At 44.2% G+C, this 21,623-nt stretch overlaps 1 protein-coding gene across 2 annotated transcripts; it reads left to right on the top strand.

The window, feature by feature from the left end:
• The first annotated feature begins 8,432 nt into the window (after window positions 1-8,432).
• Window positions 8,433-19,771, top strand: pdgfba (platelet-derived growth factor beta polypeptide a). 2 transcript variants are annotated; one of them, XM_018746034.2, is made up of 7 exons: window positions 8,433-9,468; window positions 13,658-13,754; window positions 14,918-14,992; window positions 15,734-15,927; window positions 16,487-17,432; window positions 17,610-17,781; window positions 17,915-19,771. In XM_018746034.2, the coding sequence occupies exons 1-6, from the start codon at window positions 9,397-9,399 to the stop codon at window positions 17,765-17,767; spliced, it is 1,542 nt and encodes a 513-aa protein (XP_018601550.1). In that variant the 5' UTR covers window positions 8,433-9,396; the 3' UTR covers window positions 17,768-17,781; window positions 17,915-19,771. The 2 variants fall into 2 exon arrangements, with proteins under 2 accessions (XP_018601550.1, XP_018601552.1); XM_018746036.2 differs by lacking the exon at window positions 8,433-9,468 and having other exon boundaries at window positions 13,673-13,750.
• Window positions 19,772-21,623: the final 1,852 nt, after the last annotated feature.

The following is a 21,623-nucleotide window of genomic DNA, read 5'->3' as shown; positions in this document are numbered from 1 at the left end:
TGGCAGCGGACAGAGGCAGAATGGGGTTTTCTGACATTCAAAGACTTCAGGGGATTTTTTTTCCATGACAGGCGGCACTGGAAGAAAAGAATGACCATGGGTTGCAGTCATCTGAAGATTTTCTACCTTGGCGTTTTGTGAAAATCGCAAACACTGCGAAGGAGACACAAGGTCGGCAGAAAGAGGTGACAGAAATGCAACTGCTATAATGTCTGATGACAGGTTATCACAGAAGACCCGTACTTCTTCCATGGTCAGCGGGAGGCAGAATGTTTGCATGCAATTTCATTTTTTTGGACATCAGGACATTTATGTTGATATGAGATCATAACTGCCAATGTGGAAAGATTGAGGGAAAGGCGAAAGGTTGGGAGGCCCTCAGGCGGCAATACTTTGGCTTCAGAAGATCAGGATTTAGGGAGAAACGGATGCTTTTAGTTTTTTTATTATTTCAGCGAAGGAAAAAAGAAAGAGAGGAACATTCCTACTGTGAAGCAACGGGAATTTCCCACAGACAAAAAAATAATAATAAAAACGTGAGATGAAAGAAGCTGTTTTTGCATTTGACTTATCTCTTGACACACCTGCAGCCATAACAGGTTGTGTCACAGCTTGAGATGCAGAGCACAGAGTAAATCACAGTAAATCACCTGGAACACTAAAATCTTCAATGTAACGCCTCTCCAGCGGCATAAATGCACACGTGGACACAGGCCGATGCGCATGATCACCGCTTTGGAAAGGTGATGACATTCTACAGATCTGAGGCCTCATTGGGGGTACAGGGCTCTCTGCTGACTCATCTGCTGCAGACAAGGTTTCATAATGGTCTGATCAGCAGATACTTCTCATCCTGTATAGCTTTGAGCTCATGATTTCGTGTGTTCAGCAACTGAATATTTACATTTAAATTTAGCAGGCACTCTTCTCCAAAGTGACATGAAACTCATTAAACAAAAGTGTGTATTCAGCAACAGATGAAGAGCTTTAGATGCCCTCAGTTATCGACATACAGCTCATTTGATACTGCACATTAGCTAGGTTGCTGCCTACAGTATTGAGTGTTGAGTGGGAAACACCGACATGATCATGACAGATGGTGTGATGCTAATTTATATAAAGACCAGGGCAAAAGTAGGTGTTCTGGAAAAGCTGTATTTTCAGACATTACATCTATTCATTTAGCAGACACTATTCTCCAAAGTGACTTATTGTTGTTAACCCATTTACACAGCTGGTTAATGTTAGTGGAACAATTTAGGGTAAGTACCTTGCTCAAGGATAGTACAGCTGGAGGTGGTGATCAGACCTGTAACCTTTGGGTCCAAAGGTAGTAGCACTACCAACTGTCCCCAGACCTTTTCCTTGGTGCTATAAGGGATTCAGCAGTTCTGAAGGGGGAAAGGAAACTCATTCTACCAAGTGTTCAGAGGTGGAGGAGTACAACTGTGGTGCAGGGAGTGAATGAAGCCCTTTGGGTACTATTTACCAAAAGGTCCTGGGTACTCCTGGATTTCAGGCTGGTTACCTTCAGCTGAGAGGTCCAGTTCCTTACACATTGTATTTACAATCCTAGGCTGGATCTAAACAAAAACAGCCAAATGGTTTAGAATGGTCTTCAAGCAATAAAATAAATGTGAGTAACTTAGCCTGCAAGCTCAAACCACTTTAAGAAAACTGTTCTAATTTAAATTTTAAATGTTATACAACTTTAAAAGTATAAGCCTCTCCCAGGTTTCCTTTTGGAGGAGTAATGATAGTGCTCCTCAACATCTTAAGGAAGGAGAAGGGTTAATTGCAACTTCTCCTTCCAGCTAATCGTGATCAATGAAGCTGCCATGAACACAAGGCTTACGGCCATAAAGCTTAGCTCAAAAAAGTTCATGAACAGAGCTCTAATGCTCACCTAAGCTTCGGCGTGACTGGTCCACTCTCTCCCTTCCCATTTTTAAACTGGGTTTTGAGTTTTTAGGCTCACGTAAAGGCTGCCGAGTTCAACAAGTAATCAAAAACACCACTAATGGAAACAAGGTACTGGAAAGACATTTTCATAGTGCAGCACTATTAATAACCCCTGCTTTACCCTGACCAAATAGCACATATAGAACGTCTCATATTTTCCAGCGATGCATATATTCATGCATGGACATAAAAATAGTACAAGAATGTTGTTAGCATAGGCGCTAAGAGCATTTTTTAGCAGGCAGGCATAATTAATCTTTAAGCAAATGCAAGGGTAGAACAAACAGTTTCTGGAATAATCTGTACTGAATACTTTATGACTTACCCTCATAATGTAGTCACTGACTGCTTTTTTTTTCATGAGCCTTTTGTACGCATTAGTTTACTTTGAGTTTCACATCTGCTAAATTAATAAGTTGTAAATTAGCTGTAAATAAAATGTGACCAATTTATGCCATCTTACACTTCAAATGTATCCATGCCAGGACCCTATTGTTTGAGTTAAAGCACAGAAGTGGAAAAACCACAAGTGGAAAAGGTCAAAGATCAGCTCATCTTGGATGTTGAGCTCTCCATACATTTAAAAGACCCTTTTGGTAAGTAATTACAGCTAACTGCTGACACAGATGATCATCTAATATGTGAGCATCGCCAGGGTAAATTTACTCTCACGGAAAGAGAAACACACTTATTTTAGTTCAGTGGTAGGTAGGGGAGGGTATTTTTATGTCCTGCATAAATATTTTTGAATGGAAACTTTAGCCGATTTTTTTTAGGAATGGGAGGACAGCCACCAGAGCAATGATATCACTGGTTCACTCTAATGGAAATACATTGATATGGAGTGAGTCACTCATTACCTACAACAAATAAACTGATAATAACAGTGGATGGGTCTGTACAGTGGGCACATAATGGAGAGACGGGAGGGGCTGGTCATCCAGATGAAAAGAGCTTGGTAGTTCTGCAGATGTTTGTGGAAGGAAAGGGGGGCTACCGGATACACCGGAGACATCACCAAAGCAGATACTGACTGGCCTTGTTCCCAAAAGGATGTAGGTGTGAATCCCAGGAGGGGACTTGCTCTCATATGCATAAGCAAGGCACCCTGTTGGTGTGATGATCAAAAAATAAACTGCTGTAAGCTATATAGTAAAGAGGTGCTAAATTAAGGTTTGAATTATTTTACAGAGGCTGTCTCCTGATGTTTGGTTCATTTTATCCAGTTCTGACAGCCACTCTTTACTGCCCTCATGAACATGTTGCCCATCAGCAGCGGCTAACATCCGAGGGAGCGGAACCCCATCAAAGCCATATGAAGGCACGGCAACTGCATCCATAATGGAGGGCAAGGAAAGCACCAGCAGGACTTCCTGTTTTTTCCATTCAAATGTGTATTCCCTCATGACTCTGCATCTCTGCTCAAAGTGAAACACATACACAAATATATGTTGGGCGGGGGGTGTTCAAGTAACCATTTCAAGGAAATTAACGCTGACTCAAGTTAATTACAAACTGCCGAAATCAGCTGAAATCATGAGCTAAGTCATTATGATGGTGAACTGATGTTTTATGGCGGGAGTTCCCTGATCCCGGGAGAGGCTTGTGCAGAGCGAGGCCTGAAATCACTAGATGGACATACTGCCCTTTCAAGGTTTAAGTGTGCTGATTAAATGTGTCGGTAACAGTTAGAGCTCTCATCTTGCAATTGAAGGACTTTGGTTTGAAGAACAGTGTAAGAAATAATACTAATATTTTTTTTTTTGGGAGAGTGGAGCTGTGTAGGTTCCATAATGTAGTGATTATCATGTCTACTTTACACACAGAGTCCTGGGTTCGAGCCCCAGTGGAACTATTTCTTTAATTTGAATTGGTTGGCAGCAAGTAGTGAAGTGGTCTGAGCTTTCAGCTCAAGGACCCGGATCTGAAAAATATCAGTAAAAAATATTCGTATGTTACGTCAGTAGTGCAGTGATGTGTTAGGTTCCACTCTGTAGTGCTTATCACATTTGATTTACTTGCAGTAAGTCCTGGGTTTCAGCCCCAGTGAACCTAACAGGTAGCTTTTGGGGGCAAAGAGTAATGTAGTGGTTAGTGCTGTTCCCTTGGAGCTGAAAGACCAGGGTTTAAAAAATAGATCAGTAAATAAATAATGCTGTAATACCAATAAATAATTTCATTACTAGAGGTACTTGCAGTTTTCAGCAGTGTACTGATTGTCAGATTTACTTTTTATGCTAAAGGTTCTGGGTTGGAGCCCTGTTAGAGTTATGAGTGTCCTTTGGAAGGGCAACCTGGATGCAAATCCACCTTTTGCTGTAAAACCTTTAATCAAGGGTTTACTCCTGATTGCTAAAATAAATGTTACCCAACTGTATAAAGGGGTAAATAGTTGTAAGTGGCTCAATGTATGAACCTCACATTGCGAGCTGTTTTGGAGAAAAGCATCAGCTAAAAGAATAAATAATGATGCAGCCTGGTATGAACACCAGATCAGAATAATGACTCCTGATTTAGAGCTTTGAAAGTATTGCTTTCCCTCCATCCTCTGCTCCCCTTCCCCAGTTTTGGTGTGTGATCTTAGTGTGTCCTACGTTATTTCTCTGTGTTCCCTTCCTCTTGTAATTCCTTGCCACCTGGCCCATATCTGTTATTCTGCTCATATTATATTACTGCTCTGCTCAAGCAGCTGGGCCCTGCATATGTATTGTACTGTACATATTTAGCTCTATGTGTTCATTTCCCATGGTGTTGACACAGGAACACAAACAATGCATTTTTGTTATTCTTCCTCCCCAAGATCAGCTCACCAGTTGTGAGTCCCGTTTATTTCGGAGCGATATGGGACAGCATGGTCAAGAGGTACTATGGACAATTTTTTCAGCAGGAATTCATCTATCAGTAAGGGAGACGTAGGATTATGTTAACAATGTTGAAATTCATAATCCCAACTACATTTTCATCGCTGGCCCAAATTGTACTTCCACTTGTACTATAATAATTTTACTTTCCAAATGTAAGTCTAGGTTAAGTGCACTGTCTAGCTCAGAACCCCATTTTGGTGTCCCACTTCCATTCACATGTCATTTTTCATTCTCAGTTCCATTTCCATGTAAGTCCTTTGGGCCTTCCTCCATCACTACAAGAATGGGGTCTTGCTTTTCCGTGACTGGAAAGACCTCTTTGTCCCTCTCTCTGAGGGACCACAATGAAGCAAGCTTCAACTTCAGCAATGCTAGCAGCTTGGTGTGAATGTATCCAAGTCTTGGTCCCTTGACACTCGTGCCATACTTAGGCCATTGCTCTGAATTCAACAGGAACGTTCACTCCACACCTTCAGGCTAGTATATTAGTCATGGCCTTCATGTGACTCCCATGCTTGGCCTGAATGAGGGAGGAATGGCCACTGCATCACACTTCTTCCTCATACTTTTAATGACTTTGGGAGTTATGACCATTTTTCATTAATCCAAAAGCTGCTTGACTTTTTCTTCCTATCCAAAACCTCATAAAGGATACAGTGATCAAGTTAGCTAGAAGGGTAGCAGTAGTTAAGGACTTGCAACTGGTTCAAACCTCACTTCCCACCCCCTCTCTAATACCCTTGATCATTACATTGTGTTTATTCATTTAAGTGATGACTTTCTCCAAAGAATTTACATTGTTAAGCTATCTGAAATTATTAATTCATTTATACAACTGGGTAATTTTTTAACTGGAGCAACTTAGGGTAGGTACCTTGGTCAAGTACACTCCATCAGGAGATTGCATTCAAACCTATGAACTCAGAGGCTAAAGGTAGCACTACACTACCTGTTGATGAAGGCACTCACCGGGTAATGGATCCTGTCAACAGTGACCAGCTGTATAAATGAGTCAAATACATTAAAGCACTGGATGAAAGTCTGGATGACTCCTAGCATGTTAGGAGTAAGTATTAAACCGTGCACCATTCTTTCTCCACCCAGGTGGTGAAGTTAGCACTCAACAAAGCACCAGTAGATCCAGCATGGAGTGGGAAGGTGTTGCCTTGACCTGTGTGGGAGTGCAATAAAGTGCTTGCCACACAACAAAGGCACACATCAACCTGCAAAGGATGTTTCTGTCTACAGTACAGGATGCAGTCGCAGCTTCAACACGAAGGAGGAAAGGAACCACAGACAAATCCAGGCAAGTGACGAGACAAGGACCAAGAAGACATCAAAGAGCTTCACCCGGACCTGACCTCCAGGACCTGACCCTCAATACCACCTCCAACCATATTGCGTGATAATTAAAGGACATGTCTACTTGTCTACAAGCCAGACCCAATTGACCTGCCAAAACTACAATCTTACCATTTTTTTCTCAGTCTCAAAGGTGTACAAGAATTATATGGGCTCTGGGGTCACATATCAACTTTGTTTCAAGGTCTTCATAGTCCAGACAAACAGAGTTGACACCAGTCTCAGAGAAAGATTTTCAGGTCTCACAAGGAATTCATCAATGCTAAGATACGATCATCAGATCAAAACAAAGAGACATAGAGACATAGAGTATAGGTTAGACGTGAATGAGATCTGTTAGCTTCAGTCAGGGAGGTGACAACTTGTCAGCTACTGGGGGAACAAAAATATAAGAAATACCACTCAATCAACTTATACAGAAATGTCTGGAGGGACAAATAAGGCTTGCTTGAATATTTTGGGGGACACCACAATCCATCAGTTCAACATACTAGATGTAAAATGGTCTGCTAAAGGATGCAAATAGCACTGTGTGTACAGTGAACACCAATAAAGTGTTGTGGCACAGACACTCACACAGCGTATGGAAATACAGATACAGCATTCAGCACATAATACGTTACATGTGGGTTATGGCATTAGAATGGGAAAATACAAATCTGTTTATAGCCTGTGATATTAAATGCTCCATTAAATCATCCTCTTTTTCAGACTCATAAGGACTTTGCGATGATTGACTCAGAGGACAAAATGTCCCGACTGCCATTTGCTCAAGGCTTAAGAAAAGATTTGGTCACAGGGTACAGAAATAAAAAGTGTGAGATAAGAATTCATCAGAATTCTTCATATGCATTTCCCCTTTGTTTTCCGTGAGCGAATACTGGTGGCTCCAAGAACAGCAGGTGGCATTTATTTTTAAAGGGCATGACATCTTATAGCATCTAAAGATAAGGGTAATCAAAACGTTATGAAAAAGGGAAAAACTCTGAAATCCATCCATCTATCCATCCATCCATCCATCCATCCATCCATCTACCCCCCAATCTATAAATCAGTCCATCACATTTTAGTAGTGCTATAGTAACCCCGAGCTCAGTAACAACCCTGAAGATCCACTGCTGAAGTTCAGATGCTCATTCTACCTGGACACCCCGCACAGGCAGATCCAGGTGAAGCTCACTCGCACATACAACAAGAACTTCTCTGCACACAAGATGGGTGAGTATCTCCTCTCCTGTCCAGGAGTAATTCATGCTCCCAGCTAAAGGCTCCAATTATCTATCTCCTGTGTAATAACCAAACAGTAACTGGGAAGCAGGTGGTGTAGCCTTTTTAAGGCTGTCACATTCCAAGGGTCCCCAATATGACTTCTATCGCTGCTGTAGTGCCCTTGATCAAAGTACACTGGCTGTGTATGAATAGTCAAACTACTAGGAATAATCCAACCAACGTCCATAACCACTTGTTCCAAGCAGGGTCATGGTGAGCCAGAGCCTACCCAGCAACACAGGGTACAAGGGAGAGGGGACACACCATGGACAAGACACCAGTCTTCCACAAGGCATCCCACACAGGACTCAAAAGTAAGTTTGGATTTACAAACAAAAATTTACAGCTAGAATTTACTGCTGTATGAATGGTAAATTGTGGTAAAGTTGATTAAGATCTGAGGTGCCCTGGACAAAGGGCTTAGATAAATAGCACTTGTTAATAATAAACATAAACAAATAGGACATTTTTGGTCCTTTTCAGTTGATTTCACATTCCAATAAAAGATTCGGAAATGCTCCCTAACAGGAAACGAACTTCAAAGACAGTGATTTGAAAAGGTCTTTGAGCACTTTTTGTTTTGTGTGAGGACACTCTGAATCAGAGTCTGATTCTCGTATATTTAGGGTGTATAATTATACTTGTGGGAATATTTTCTTCAGAATCATGGGGTCTTTAGTGTAGGAAAACACACACACGCACCACCTATACCTTGCACTTTCTTTTTATGGGGACTTTACGTCTTCCGTAGCTCTGTGTGTGCATGTGTGTGCGTGTGCGTGTGCGTGTGTGCTGTTCAAATAACAGGCTGTGGTTTAACCATGTCCTCTTTCACTGTCCACATGTGACATGAGCGGAAGAAAATACTTTCCCTTTAAGTTGCGCAAGGCCACTCTTGCGCCTTGTTCCTAATAAGGAGAACGCGGGGCGGGGGTCCGAAGCGGGCCGACGGGGGCCGACGAGCGCTTTTAGCGAGCGGGAGAGAGGAGAGCTGCGTGTGGAGCTCAGATGACCCTCAGTGTGCGAGTGAGAGACCGCAGAGCGCGAGGACACCTGGCCACCCGAGGAGACACACTGCGGCTCAGTCCACTCCACTTTGTACTGCAGTCACACATTCCCGCTGCACACGGGCGTCCTCGCGCGTCTTCACCAACTGTTTTAATATGCCTTTTTTAATATTTATCTGAATATTAGGAGCTTCTAACTGCTGGCAGTTGAGCACTTCGCTGGATTTTGTGCTTCTGGACAGACGTCGAGGCAGAAACCACGTTTTTACCTGAACTCCGGAGCCGAACTGAGGCCACCGATCCAGCTGGACAATTGGAAATGCAGAGTGGAATTAAAATTATTTTTTGGTGATGGACTGTCTCAACATCATCTTTAGACGACTTTTTTTTATAACAACAGCATCGTGTCTGGCAGTGCACTGAGAGCAGAGCGCGAGTGTGTGTGAGGAGGCGCGTGGGGACAGTCTTCCTGGACAAAACACATTTTGCGCTGTGCCGTACTGACATCTTTTAAAGACAAGTTTTCCTCTATAAATACACGTTGTCAAAGTGTCATTATTTAGGAACTTCTTCGTCAGTATTCACGTGTGCTCGGAGCACACAGTTTTAGTGCGACAACAGTAGATATAGCATACACACTATTAATATAATTTCCGCCGCCGGGGACCTCAGATGCCCCTGACACCGGGCTCGGGCTCTCGGCGATCCCTGGAATTACGCGAGAGCGCGAGTCACGCGAGCCGCTGCATGCTCGCCGGCGCGGGGCGCACGCACGACCTCCACTGAGCCAGGTCGTCCGCGCGGAGAGCGCCGCTGTCCTCGCGCCAAGGGTGCTGAGGAGCCACACGCCCGCGCGCTGGAGGGGAGGCGGTGCCGACGGTGCTGCTGCGGTTGCTGCTGCTGGTGGTCTCGAGCGTCCGCCGCGAGACGAGATGAGCGCGCGACTCCCGCTGATGCTGCTGCTCGCGGCTCTGTCCGCTTTCCCGCCCTTCGCCGGCGCTCAGGTAAGACGTGGCGACGAAGTGAAAGGTGTTTCATTGACGTGATACATCAGTTTTTATCATTAACCGGACTTATTTATGCAGCCAAGTTTCCTTAGGGTAAAAAGGCTTCGACTTACTCGGATATGTGAATATTTATTTAAAAACGAATTTATTTACGGTCATACACAAGATACATAGATTGTATGTGTATGTGGCGTCCTCTGGGTTTAACTGTTGTTACTTTCTCCTCCTGTTATTCATAGTAATGTAACCCACGCTGTCACATAGTTATTATTGCTGCTCTTTGTTTATCTCATGCCTTTGTCCAAGGTCACTTACGGGATTAAATATACAGATTCACAATGATTTCCTGCATTTCTACAGCAGCGTAAATTTTACTGTATGAATTCAGGGTAAGTACCTTGCTTAGGGGTGCTGCAACAGAAATGAGGTTTGAGCCCAGCTTGTCCAGATGGTAGTGAGAAAGTACGCATTGGGTTGCACAGTTCACATCCCACCTACGTTCCATGTTAAGTGTGCTGTTCTCCAGAGTTTACGCTGTTTATCACAGTGTTTGGCCAAGAAAGTTGACGTTTAGTCTGTTACTGTGGAATCGGTGTTGGGTTCAGACACCAGGGCAAACATGCTCCACTTTGGTGGCACCACAGCTCTCCAGACACAAGAGTCGCAGAGGTTTAGAGACTGTGTTCACACTTTGAGCACACCCGAGGGACCGACCGGCACACACACACCATGAGAGCGTTCTTCCCCAGTCACCTCTGCACAGTTCCGTAACACACGCACACACACAAACACACAGAGTGGGCAGGAACTACCACTGCTGGGATACATGACATTCCCATCTAACTGTGGACCAGACAGCATCGCTCCCACAGTTTTTCATATTTGCTCCATTAGTGACAGCAGCAAATATCCACCGGGTCCCTGCGCTTGCTGTCGTGCCCTTGATCAAGGTACTCACTCTGAACTGATACAGTAAAAATGATCCTGCTGTATAAATGGGTAAACCACTGTAAGCAACATAATGTATAAACCTGTAAGTCTCTTTGAACAAAGGTGTTAGTCAAAACATGGTTAATAACACTTAGTGGTAGCAGGGAGGGTTAGGGTCAGAGCTGTACCTTTGTTATTAAAGGACCTGGGTTTGAATCCCAGATTTTGCTGTAGTACCTGTAGTGCTGTTGTAGATCAAGGTACTCACCCTGAATTGATACAGGAAAAAATACTCATCTGTATAAATGGGAAAATCATTCTAAGTAGTCTAGCGTACAAACCTATCATTGGAAGTTGTTTTGGGGAAAAGTGTCAGCTAAATTACACTACTACACTACTACAATTACACAAATAAATTACATTGTGTTCTTATGAAGCACTTTCCTCCAAAAGTAGTAAGTGCATAGTTGAACTCCCCTCCTAAGAGTTATGTTTAAGTTGTCAATGATGTGAGGTATTCTCTCTAAATCTACTCCAAGTGATCAAAGCTTTCCACTGAGAGTACAGACATACTTGTCAGACATTCAGACAGTTTGTTGGGATGATGTACTCTGGTAAGGTGTAGTAGCGGCACCCAGCTGGAAGGGGTGCTGGTGACTTCAGCAGAGGTTCTCCATATATGAGCACTGTGTTCTGCACTGGTTTACAGCAGAGCACAGGGGAACCCATCTGCACAGTCACCGATGTGTGTGTGTTTGGTAGTGATACCCCCCTCTACGGGTGCAGTTGAACAGTAGGGTGTGAAGTCAGAACACGCCATAAGAGATCGCTGTGAGCGACGCTCTAAATCAGAATGTCTCCTTTGCTGCTTATCTGTCCATCCATCACCTGCCTCTCTGTTAATGTGGCCTGGGGAATCTCTGTGTATGAAGTGTGTGTCAGAGTGTGTGTGCAAGGAATCAGTGCAGTATGTGTATTCATGTGTATGAATACACATACTGCACTGATTCCTTGTAATTCAGTTGTGTATGTGCGCGTCTGTCTGCTTGTGTGTGTTGGCAGCATGTCTGCTCTATAATTACCTGTCATTACAGCTCACCTTTCCCCCTCTCCGGCTTGTACCTAACATTCCTCGGCTGCTCCGTGTTCCTATAAAACGCCTCGCTCCTGCGTCTGATTCTCCGGGGCCGGCGCCATGGCCTCAGCACATACCTGACATCACTTCTCCCTTTGAAGGGGAAGACACACACCAGCTCACACGTATTCCAGTAAAAACATGCTAGATTACATGGAACAGAAAGCTGAAATTATGACACGAGCAGTGAGTTTGTTTAGAGACTATAAACCCTTTGCCATGTACATTGATAGAATATTATATTTGACATTCATTCATTTTTTATCAGTAGTTATTTGACCAATGCAGGGCGTGGCAGTTCAGAGCCTATTCTGGAAGCCTAGGGCATAGTGCAGGGTACACACTGGACAGGATGCCAGTCCATCACAATAACACACACTAGCTTCCTCTCACACACACACAGTAGGAGCAGTTTAGAGCCACCAATTCACATGAAACACATGTCTTCAGACTGTGAGAGGAAGCCGGAGCACCTGGAGGAAACCCACATAAACACATGTAGAACATGCAAACTGCACAGAGATGGAATTGGTCTGGAAAAGCCCATAGACCAGGAACTATGATGTGCCAGCACTACCTGCTGTTCATCTAGCACATAACAGTGAGGTAGATGATCGGTAGCACATTTATAACTAAATTATTAAATGAGCTCATGAGGATCTTGTGGTTCACTTGCAAGTGCTAAGTCATCACTCCCAAGAAGAGGCAGAAGATGCAAACAGTTGACCATTAAGCCTGAGCAGCTAGCCTGTAGAGTGAGACGGATACTGGACAAGTGTCAACACTTTCCAAGAGAGAGCAGGGAACAAGTGTGCATATACACAGACACAGAGGCAGGCATGCACAAACAGGCATAGGTACAGGATCCCACAAGGCCCAAACACACTCACACACACGCACAACACACCCACACACACAAGAACACCATTTATACGCTGGTATTTGGGGTTGAGATCACATCAGGAGCCTCTGAGCTTCTGATACACACACTTTAATCCTGAAATGACTCACGGGGACTGGAAAAGCACTTCCAGCTGATTGGAACAGGCTACTTCCTTTCTCTGTTAGACTTTGTGTGTGTGTCTGTGTGTGTGTTCATAGCTTGTTTAGACATTGCTGTTGGCGATGGATTTTCTTCTTATTTTTTCTTGCTCAGATGCAGAGCCACCTGAAACTGAAAACCATCTAATATTAAACAAGAGCCGCTTCCTTGTGTGTGTGTGTGTGTGTGTGTGTGTGTGTGTGTGTGTGTGTGTGTAAGATTGGGGGAATGATCATGAGTAATCACAGACATTAAAATAGCACCAAAATAATGCAGGAGCAAGAAACAGACCACCCATTCATGGTACTTCCTCTTTCCCTCTATTATTCTGCTCACAATGTCTTTTTATGTCTCTTGTTCATTCTTATTTTTCAATATGTACATTTGTGTCCATCTTTTTGGTTCTCTTTCTCTCGGGAACACCATCCTCCCCTGTTCTTCGGCCCACAATGCTCTCATTCCTTTGCTCATAGTACCTTTTGGTTTGTGATAATTGCCGAGAACAGCAAACAACAGTTTCTAGTTACTTTTTCTCTTATTATTATTATTATTATTATTATTATTTTTATTATTATTATTGTTATTCACTGTTTAGGCAATCATTGTATCTAACATCTCTTCCAACTGAAATAATTTTTATAAAGCTGAATGTTTTTCATAAATGTATTTCATGAGCTTTGCCAAGGGGGGGTGCGGTGGCGCGGTGGCACAGTGCGTTGGACTGGGTCCTGCTTTCCAGTGGGTCTGGGGTTTGAGTCATGCTTGGGGTGCCTTGCAACAGACTGGCGTACTGTCCTGTGTGTGTTCCCTCCCCCTCCAGCCTTACGCCCTGTGTTGCCAGGTTAGGCTCTGGTTCCCTGTGACCCCAAATGGGACAAGTGGTTCAGAAAATGTGTGTGTGTGTGTGTGTGTGTGTGTGTGTGTGAGAGAGCTTTACCAAGGGAGCAACAGCAAGTTGATTGTTCTTGTACCCTTGGTTATGATCAAGCCCTTAACCACTCTTGCAAGCGGCTCTCCTCTGTGGTTATGGTGGATTGTGTGAGTAACATGTCCTTTTTTCCCTCTTGCCCTGCCCCTAGGGGGACCCACTGCCCCTTGCCCTGGTGGATTTGGTGATGAGCAGCTCTATTGGCTCCATCAAGGACCTCCAGCAGCTGCTGTTGACTGACTCCGTAGGTAAATCTACGTTCTTACAATGTTACCCACCTCAGAGGTGCTACACGCTTCCCAGCATGTCACAGTGTCACCTATGGGGACTTGCAATATGGATGCGGAGCGACAGGTGATGGGAAGGAAGGAGCCATTGACTGTGGAATGCTGGGATTTATAGTTATACTGATATTTCATATAAGCAACACAAAACCAGAATGAGAGAGCAGAACACAAATTGCCTAGACTAGTGTTTGCACTTCGTGGTTTACATGAGGAGAGACACACAAGGCCATGCCATTGTTCTGGCTTGTTGCATACAGTGCCACACCTCTCACACACAATGGGCCCTACCAGGTTGTCAGGGAATCCACTGACAAGCATTTGCTGTCCTCTTACAGAGATCGGACCATGACTTTCACGCTACCATGGCAGGGCAGGTATCAAGTTAGCAATGCTGCTAATACACTAAACCATCAAAAATTTATCATTTAATACCCTCCTACAATTCAAATGGAGAAATTATGAAGCACAATCTTACAATGGCCAGTACAACACAGTGAAGTGACATACACTGGCGCAGGGATCAAACACACAGGCACGAAACAGTCATCCTCCACCCTGCTAATGAGCACCCTTGTCGCGTGAAATGAATGTATCGCCAAACCAGGGCTTTGCAAAGACAGCAAATGCTGTTTACTCCTATTCGATGACCCACACACATCAACAAGACAAACACACACAAACTCCTGAGAAGTGAGACAGGGGGCGGGTTCCCATTACTGCAATCACACAGCTACCGCATCAGGATGAATGCTGGATATTTATGCATTTTCAAATACACATGCACACACACACAAACATACCCACGTGCGCACACACACACACACACACACACACACACACTTAATAATCACTGGTTCAGTTTTATCCTTTTACTCACATATATTTCTGACCACTCAGTGACAAACCTCTGTAAAAATAGCAGCTATTGTTTCAGTAACAATTTCCTTTGTGCCGCGGACAATGTTTCATTTTTGGCGTCGTGCTCGCAGGCCAACACATATTTTTACATTTGGCATTATTAACAACTGGACTGGCTGATTAGACACCAGCTTTAGCAGGCAACAATGAAAGAGTCAAACACAAAGACTCAAAACCTCTTTTTCTCTCCTCTTCCTTTCCCCCAGAGGCAGAACCAGATGGCCTGTTGACCCAGGGGTTCCAGTCCAACAGCACCTCTCGTCGCCTCCCCAGGAGTGCTAGTGAGGCCCCATTATTTTTTTTTCATTTTTTGTAGATGTACAGTACCTTACATTTTTATTTATATATGTGCCATCAAGTCAATCCTAATTCATAGTGAGCACTTGCATGGTTTTTGTGGCAAGGTAGGAACGGAAGTGGTTTGGCCTTATATTTACATGCTACATATGTTCATATAGCAGATGCTATTCCCGATAGCACCATACAACAAGTAAAGAAAAATGCAACAAAGAGCTTTAGATATCCACACAATCATCAAACAATGATACAGCTAAAGTTGCTGCATGTATTGCAAAAGAAGGTATGCAAAGCCTAGGAAACGATTTCTTAACTACAACTGGGGCAACAGAAACAATATTGATTAAGAATGTGAACTTACATGTCTCATATTTTTTATCTTGCATCTGTAAAATTCTTATAGCAAACAAAGTATCCATTCACATATTATTATTATTATGTGTGTATTATTATTATTATTATTATTATTATTATTAAGGTGATTTAATATATTAAATATTTTTACAGTGTTTTACCTGTTTATACAACAGTATATGTAGATGGACCTAGAAATGAGAATGCTGGTCCTCTGCTTTCTGTCTTGTTTTCTTTCCTTTTTGGATTTTGTTTCTGTCTGTGATGAGTAATATTTAATTAGAACAATCGGGTTTCTGTGGTCATGTGGTCAGATGTTGTGCATGTGGTCAGGAACTGTGTTTGAGCCAACGGGTTTCTCCCTCTGCCAGACGTCCAAGTAGCACAGCAGGCACAGTGCAAGGTGCGCACGGAGGTGATGGAGGTCACCCGCTCCATGCTGGACCGCCGCAATGCCAACTTTGTGGTGTGGCCGCCCTGTGTGGAGGTGCAGCGCTGCTCAGGGTGCTGCAATGCCAGGACAATAAAGTGTGTGCCAACCGTCATCAGCACCCGTCAACTGCAGGTACATACACACCACCTACATCCCACCACTGTGGGTGCAAATATTATCAGACCAAAGACGGGTATGAAACACAGGTGCCTGTAAGTTTCTAAACTGCATTGTGTATGTCATTACTAGCTTCCTAGTCTTTACAATGTTACTCTTTTGTGTGTTGCCTTCTCAAATTGGACTCTAACAGTGTTTCACCTTGCATGAAAATGAATATTGTAGTGTATATCAAACCAATAACACCAACTGCAGTGTTCACCAAAAAAGAACAAACATAATTTTGGCTAGAGTGCCACGGCATGTGAGAGGGACCAAAATAGCAAACTGCAGTTGCTTCACTGAATTGGTCAGATGTTGCAATATTTATCTATATACAAACACTACCAGTGTTGTCCTGTTACAATGGAAAATCCAATACAAAACAGTGCAAAAGTAAGTTGAACATTTATGACTACACTACACTTTCACTAATTTTGGAGAAATTCAAAACAAATGTCATTTTCAGGTCCATACCTAAACCCATTGAAAACACCAAGACTTAGTGTCTGAAAGGCTTTTTGTTTTTGATCAGGTGATGAAGATCCAGTTTGTAAACAAGCAGAAACATTATGAAAAGGTTGTCATATCAGTGGAGGACCACGTGGAGTGTCGCTGCCAGACTGCTCCCCCTCAGCTGGCTCCCAGGACCACGGCCAGGAAGCCCCAGCACTCCCAGAGGCCTCCAGCGGCACCTCCCGAGGGCCCACATCTGAAAACACAGTCAAAGCAGGAGATCCACCGGCATGATGAGCTGAAGCAGAACCAGAATGTTCAGCTGAAGGACCTGGGGTTGCAGGGACACCAGATACAGGTGAAGCACCCCCACACAGAGACACCTGTCACGCACGGGAAAGAGGAGGCACCATTCAAACAGACCCCCTCAGGGGGCCAACAGATGCAGGACAGCACAACACAGCGCCCGGTGGAGGAGAGAGAGCCACGGCAGAAGCAGGGATCGGACCAACACCTAAGCTTCACTGAGGAGGGAGGGCCACACCTTCAGGGTCTGAACAGCCTGCAGCGGCACAACCATATGCAACAGGAAGTGGGGTGCATGGATATAACAAAGTCACCCCCGGTGATTCAGATGCCGACCCTCAGGCACGAGGAGGCAAGAGAGCTGGCAACTGAGGCACCATATCTAGATCCACACATCCACACAGAGCAGAAGCATACTAACCTGCACCCCCCAACAGAGAGAAGGCATCTGCACAAGCACCCTCATGGCCACAATCACAAAGTGACAAGCAGTCATGAGCCTCTTTCGACGAGTCATGGCAAGCACCCAGGGGCAGAGCCACAGCAGCCACACCCACACCCAATGCAGCGGGAGGGAGAGGAGGTGGTTTTGAAACAAAGACTCCAAGATCAGGATGGGCAGCGGCTGCAAGAGCAGCAGCTTCAGCAGAGAGACTATCAAGAGCATCAGCATCACCAACATCACCCTCAGCAGCAAACGCACACAACAGAGAGAGCAGGTACAAAAATGTGGTGCATCTAACCTGTTCAGTGTGTGTTTGTGTGTTTCCTACCAACTATACATGTAAGCATGTGTCCTGCATTGTTTTGACTTGACAGTACAATTACAAATGCTGCATGTGAATTATGAAAACCATAAATCAGTCAGTGTCTGAAAGTGTTTTATGCTGTGACAGTGACAGAGGCTCCCGTCACAAAGCAGCTTCCACTCACATCGGTCGCAGCCCCCACCCCCCAGCCCCCCTCTCGGCGCAGCTTGTCACTCAGGCGAAAGTTGAGGCGCAAGAACAGGAAGAGGATGAGCAAGGCAACCATGAGGGCGATATTGATGTAGAGTGTCCAAAAGAGGTATGTGGCAGAAAGTGTTCCCCAACCCCCCCCTCCGAGCTCCAGGATCTTCCAGTCGCTTCCAGATTGTGGTTCTGTATGTGGATAAGTATTGCTTTACCTGATATCTCCTGTTTCTGTTTGCGTCTCCCAGGTTGTCATGTGGATGTTTTTAAAACATGGTGCAAAAAGCACTGTTGCTGAAGCTCGAGGGCATTCAGAAGACCTCCTGAAGAACGGACTAACAGATGGACACTAGTTGCATAAAGGACCAGCGCATTTTTCTGTTGGTGCCATTCTTGATGAGTTAAATCTTGAAAAGGCTCGTAAAATATTGGAATTCCTCAACTTACATCATCTGTCAGATGTATAACATGCTTTCTGGAGACATATGCAATGAGAGCAGCAATTTAAAGTACTAATAATGACCAAACATACAAACAAGCCTCTCCCTGGAAGTACTGGAAATTAATACAAGATGACACGTTCTGGGAAAGGAGCAGGACTACATTTCCCACAAGCCCTCGGCACAGGGTGGCTATTGAACAGTGTTCTTGGGAATAATTCAAAAGGTTGATCAGCCTCGCAGGGCTCTATTTATTCATCATAGTCAGAGACTGACTGTCTGTAGATCATCACAGCTTTTACTGATCATATCAGCACTTCAGAGGATGAAAGAGAGACACCTGTGGTTTGACCTCTCATTTCCAGTACAGAAACACATCATTGCTTGATTCTAGCACTATGTGATTAGACCAGCCTGTGATTGGTTAATTGTGGTAAATGTGTAGTGGTTACACCACTCCCCCAAGCTTCCTAAAGAGGCCTCAGCGGGATTTCATCTTGGGGAGACCACTGTCATTTAACACCGCAGAGTAATCATGCCTTCCATCTAAAAGATGCTTGGACACCACAGAAGGCTATGTGACATAAACCGAGGGTGATGAGCAGTCACGGGTGACCAGCTACACCATGCCATTGGTCCCACAAGTGGTCAGGAGCAAGTTGGACCAAAGAGTAGTTACCCAGAGGAGGGACAAAATGCAACTGGAAACGGGTTTGAAGACAACCCTAAGGAGAAGCACTGAAGAGAAACTCAGGACTTAAATATAAGATAAAAAGATCACTGTCACATTCTCACAACTGTATACTGTATAATATTGGTGCCGTAATTTATCTATATATTATATGATATATATGTATATATAAAATATAACTATCTTAATTTAAGCTAAACACTGGAATAAACCCAGGAGAGCACAAAAGGCTGCATCCTTGGTTTTGGAATTCCAAATTTTGAAATTCCAAAGCATGTTTGCACTGGTCAAGGAAATAAACAAAAGTGAACAAAAATGTATTTATTTAACAATGCTATATCTGGTCCAATTGATAAGGAAGTCGATGGTAAATAATAATGGTGGCATTGGTGGAAGTAACTTCTGATTTTAAAGTTGACGTGAACTGTCTGAAATGGGAACAATGCAACAGTTCAACTGCAAGGCATCTGTTTATTTTTTTTATGAATCCTCTGGTGAGGTGTAAAGAAATGTTCTCCTGTGAGGCCCATGTGAAGCAAGTGGCTGTAGGAAGGCTGGTTGGACAAACTGGAGAAGGAAAAGCGCAGAGAGTCCTCCCACTAGCCAGAGCAGCCGGGCCTTGTGGGAAACGTGGGCCACGTGTAGCTGACTTTGAGGCGGCCCCTGCCGATGTCATCTCAGACTTTTCGCATGCTGGTCCCCAACATGGGAAAGTCCTGGTCCTGTCGCTGGCGGGTCTGCAAGTCCCAATGCGATATGTCATACAGCCGGTAGCCGTCCCAGGAGGACCGCAGGAGTGACTCTCCATATCTGTAGCTCCATGGCTCAATGGAAAGTGACGTTGCTCTCCTACTGTGGGCACTCATTGGGTTTCCCCACCCTCTACTTGTTGGACTCTTTCTTTGCCTTTCGTTTTCTTGTTGCTCCGAACAACAGCATCTCTAAGATGGTGGGGTAGGAAACAGCGGGTCGGGGGGGGGGGGGGGTTTGCTCAACATTTACTGGTGAACCTCGGGACTCCTTAGTGGGCAGGGCAGATACAGGGGCCAAGGCGACTGAGTCATCCCAGGAGATGGGCATGTGATGGGGCCAACAGAGTGCATATTGTGCCATTGCGAGTCCCTGGACTTTGGGTGAACTTTCAGCACCCATTGTGTGTAAATGTCACAAAATATTTTCACTGCCTATTTTTTAAATTATTTAAGATAACTGTGCATATGATTTCCTCTGCAATGAATTGTTATTAATTATTGTTGTTTGGTTATAATTATTGTAATTATAATTTTTAACTGAAAAGCAAAATAATATTAATGATAAAGATGTGTTGTACATAGTCTTTATTTCTCTTCACATACACACATTCAGCTCTTAAACCAAGGTGAAATCATGATCATTTTTCAGTCATTCGTGGATTTTTTTTAGTTTTCAATTAAAATGTTTTTTTAGGATCTCGTACTTCCACATTTCCTTGTGAAACGCAATTTCAGTGTTCTCTTACAAAGACTTCAGCATCTAAATTTAGCAAGACAGCTCACAACCGAAAATATAGCTTCTGAGAAAACCAAAAATTATTAATATTTCTAAGAAGTGGAAGAACAAAGTAAGTGAGGGAGGGTCACGTACCAGAAGGGAGCCTGCTGTTGAATCCATGTAAAAAATGCTAAATCTAAATTTCCTTCACAAATGACTCATGCTGATGGGCTGTGTTTTACATTGACTCGATTAAAATGACACCTGTTTGTTTTGGTTTACATTGTGGGAGTAGTTTTGATTTCGATTAGGACTCAGCTGATGTGAATTAGCCTGGTTGAAATAGCAGTTGGTGGCCCGTAGTGGCAGCAGTAGCAGTAGCCTCTTGGTGCGAAGACTCGGAGTGCAAAGACAAGGGAATCTACCTGTGGGAGTCCACCAGTGGAAGCCACTATGTGAAGTCCGCCATCACCATCGTGTTCTGCAAGGGATCGTGCGTCAAAGATGTCAAACATCAAAGTTGTCTACGGCAACTGAACTGTGCGACGACACCACCACCACAGACTGAGACGCTCCCGCTGCTACACTAACCTTGTTTATCCTCGTTTGTCAAACCCTCCATCCTGCTTCAATTTCTCCATGGGACTTTGGAACTGCCAGTCTGCGGCTGACTTCATACCTGCCTACACCTCCCATCTCTCACTGGACCTCCTGGCCCCAACTGAAACCTGGATCACCCCAGACAACACAGCCACACCCATAGCCCTCTCTACTAGCTATTCTTTCTCTCACACCCCTCGTCCCACCGGCAGAGGTGGAGACACAAGCGTGCTCATCTCTCCCCGGTGGGAATATCCTGTTCTCCCTCTCCACCTACATAACCCATCCTCCTTTGAATTGCATTTTGTCTCTGTCACTGCCCCAGTCATTCTAGTTGTGCTTGTTCTGTACCACCCCCCAAACCCTCCTGGCCGCTTCCTGGATGACGTTGACATCTTGTTGAGCTCTCTCTCAGGGGACAGCACTCCGCTGATTCTCCTGGGTGACTTCAATCTGCATGTCGAGGACATTCATGCAACTGGCCTTTTGGTGCTCCTACAGTCCTTTGACCTCTCCCTGTCCCAGATCCCTGCTACTCACAAAGTTGGCAATTGCCTTGACCTTATCTTTTCCTGTAACTGTGGCTGTTTTGTCCTCTCTGTTACCCCGCTCCATCTCTCCGATCATTTTTTTGTCTCCTTACAACCATGCCTCACTACTAATCCCTCTCCTTCTTCTGCACCCTTTGTTACCTCCCACTGTAACTTAAAATCTCTCTCACCTTTCTGCCTTGCCTCTACCACACTGTCCGCTTTC

Source organism: Scleropages formosus, chromosome 20, assembly GCF_900964775.1.
Source record: "Scleropages formosus chromosome 20, fSclFor1.1, whole genome shotgun sequence".
Classification (NCBI taxonomy): domain Eukaryota; kingdom Metazoa; phylum Chordata; class Actinopteri; order Osteoglossiformes; family Osteoglossidae; genus Scleropages; species Scleropages formosus.
This window is presented reverse-complemented; position numbering and strand designations above follow the sequence as displayed.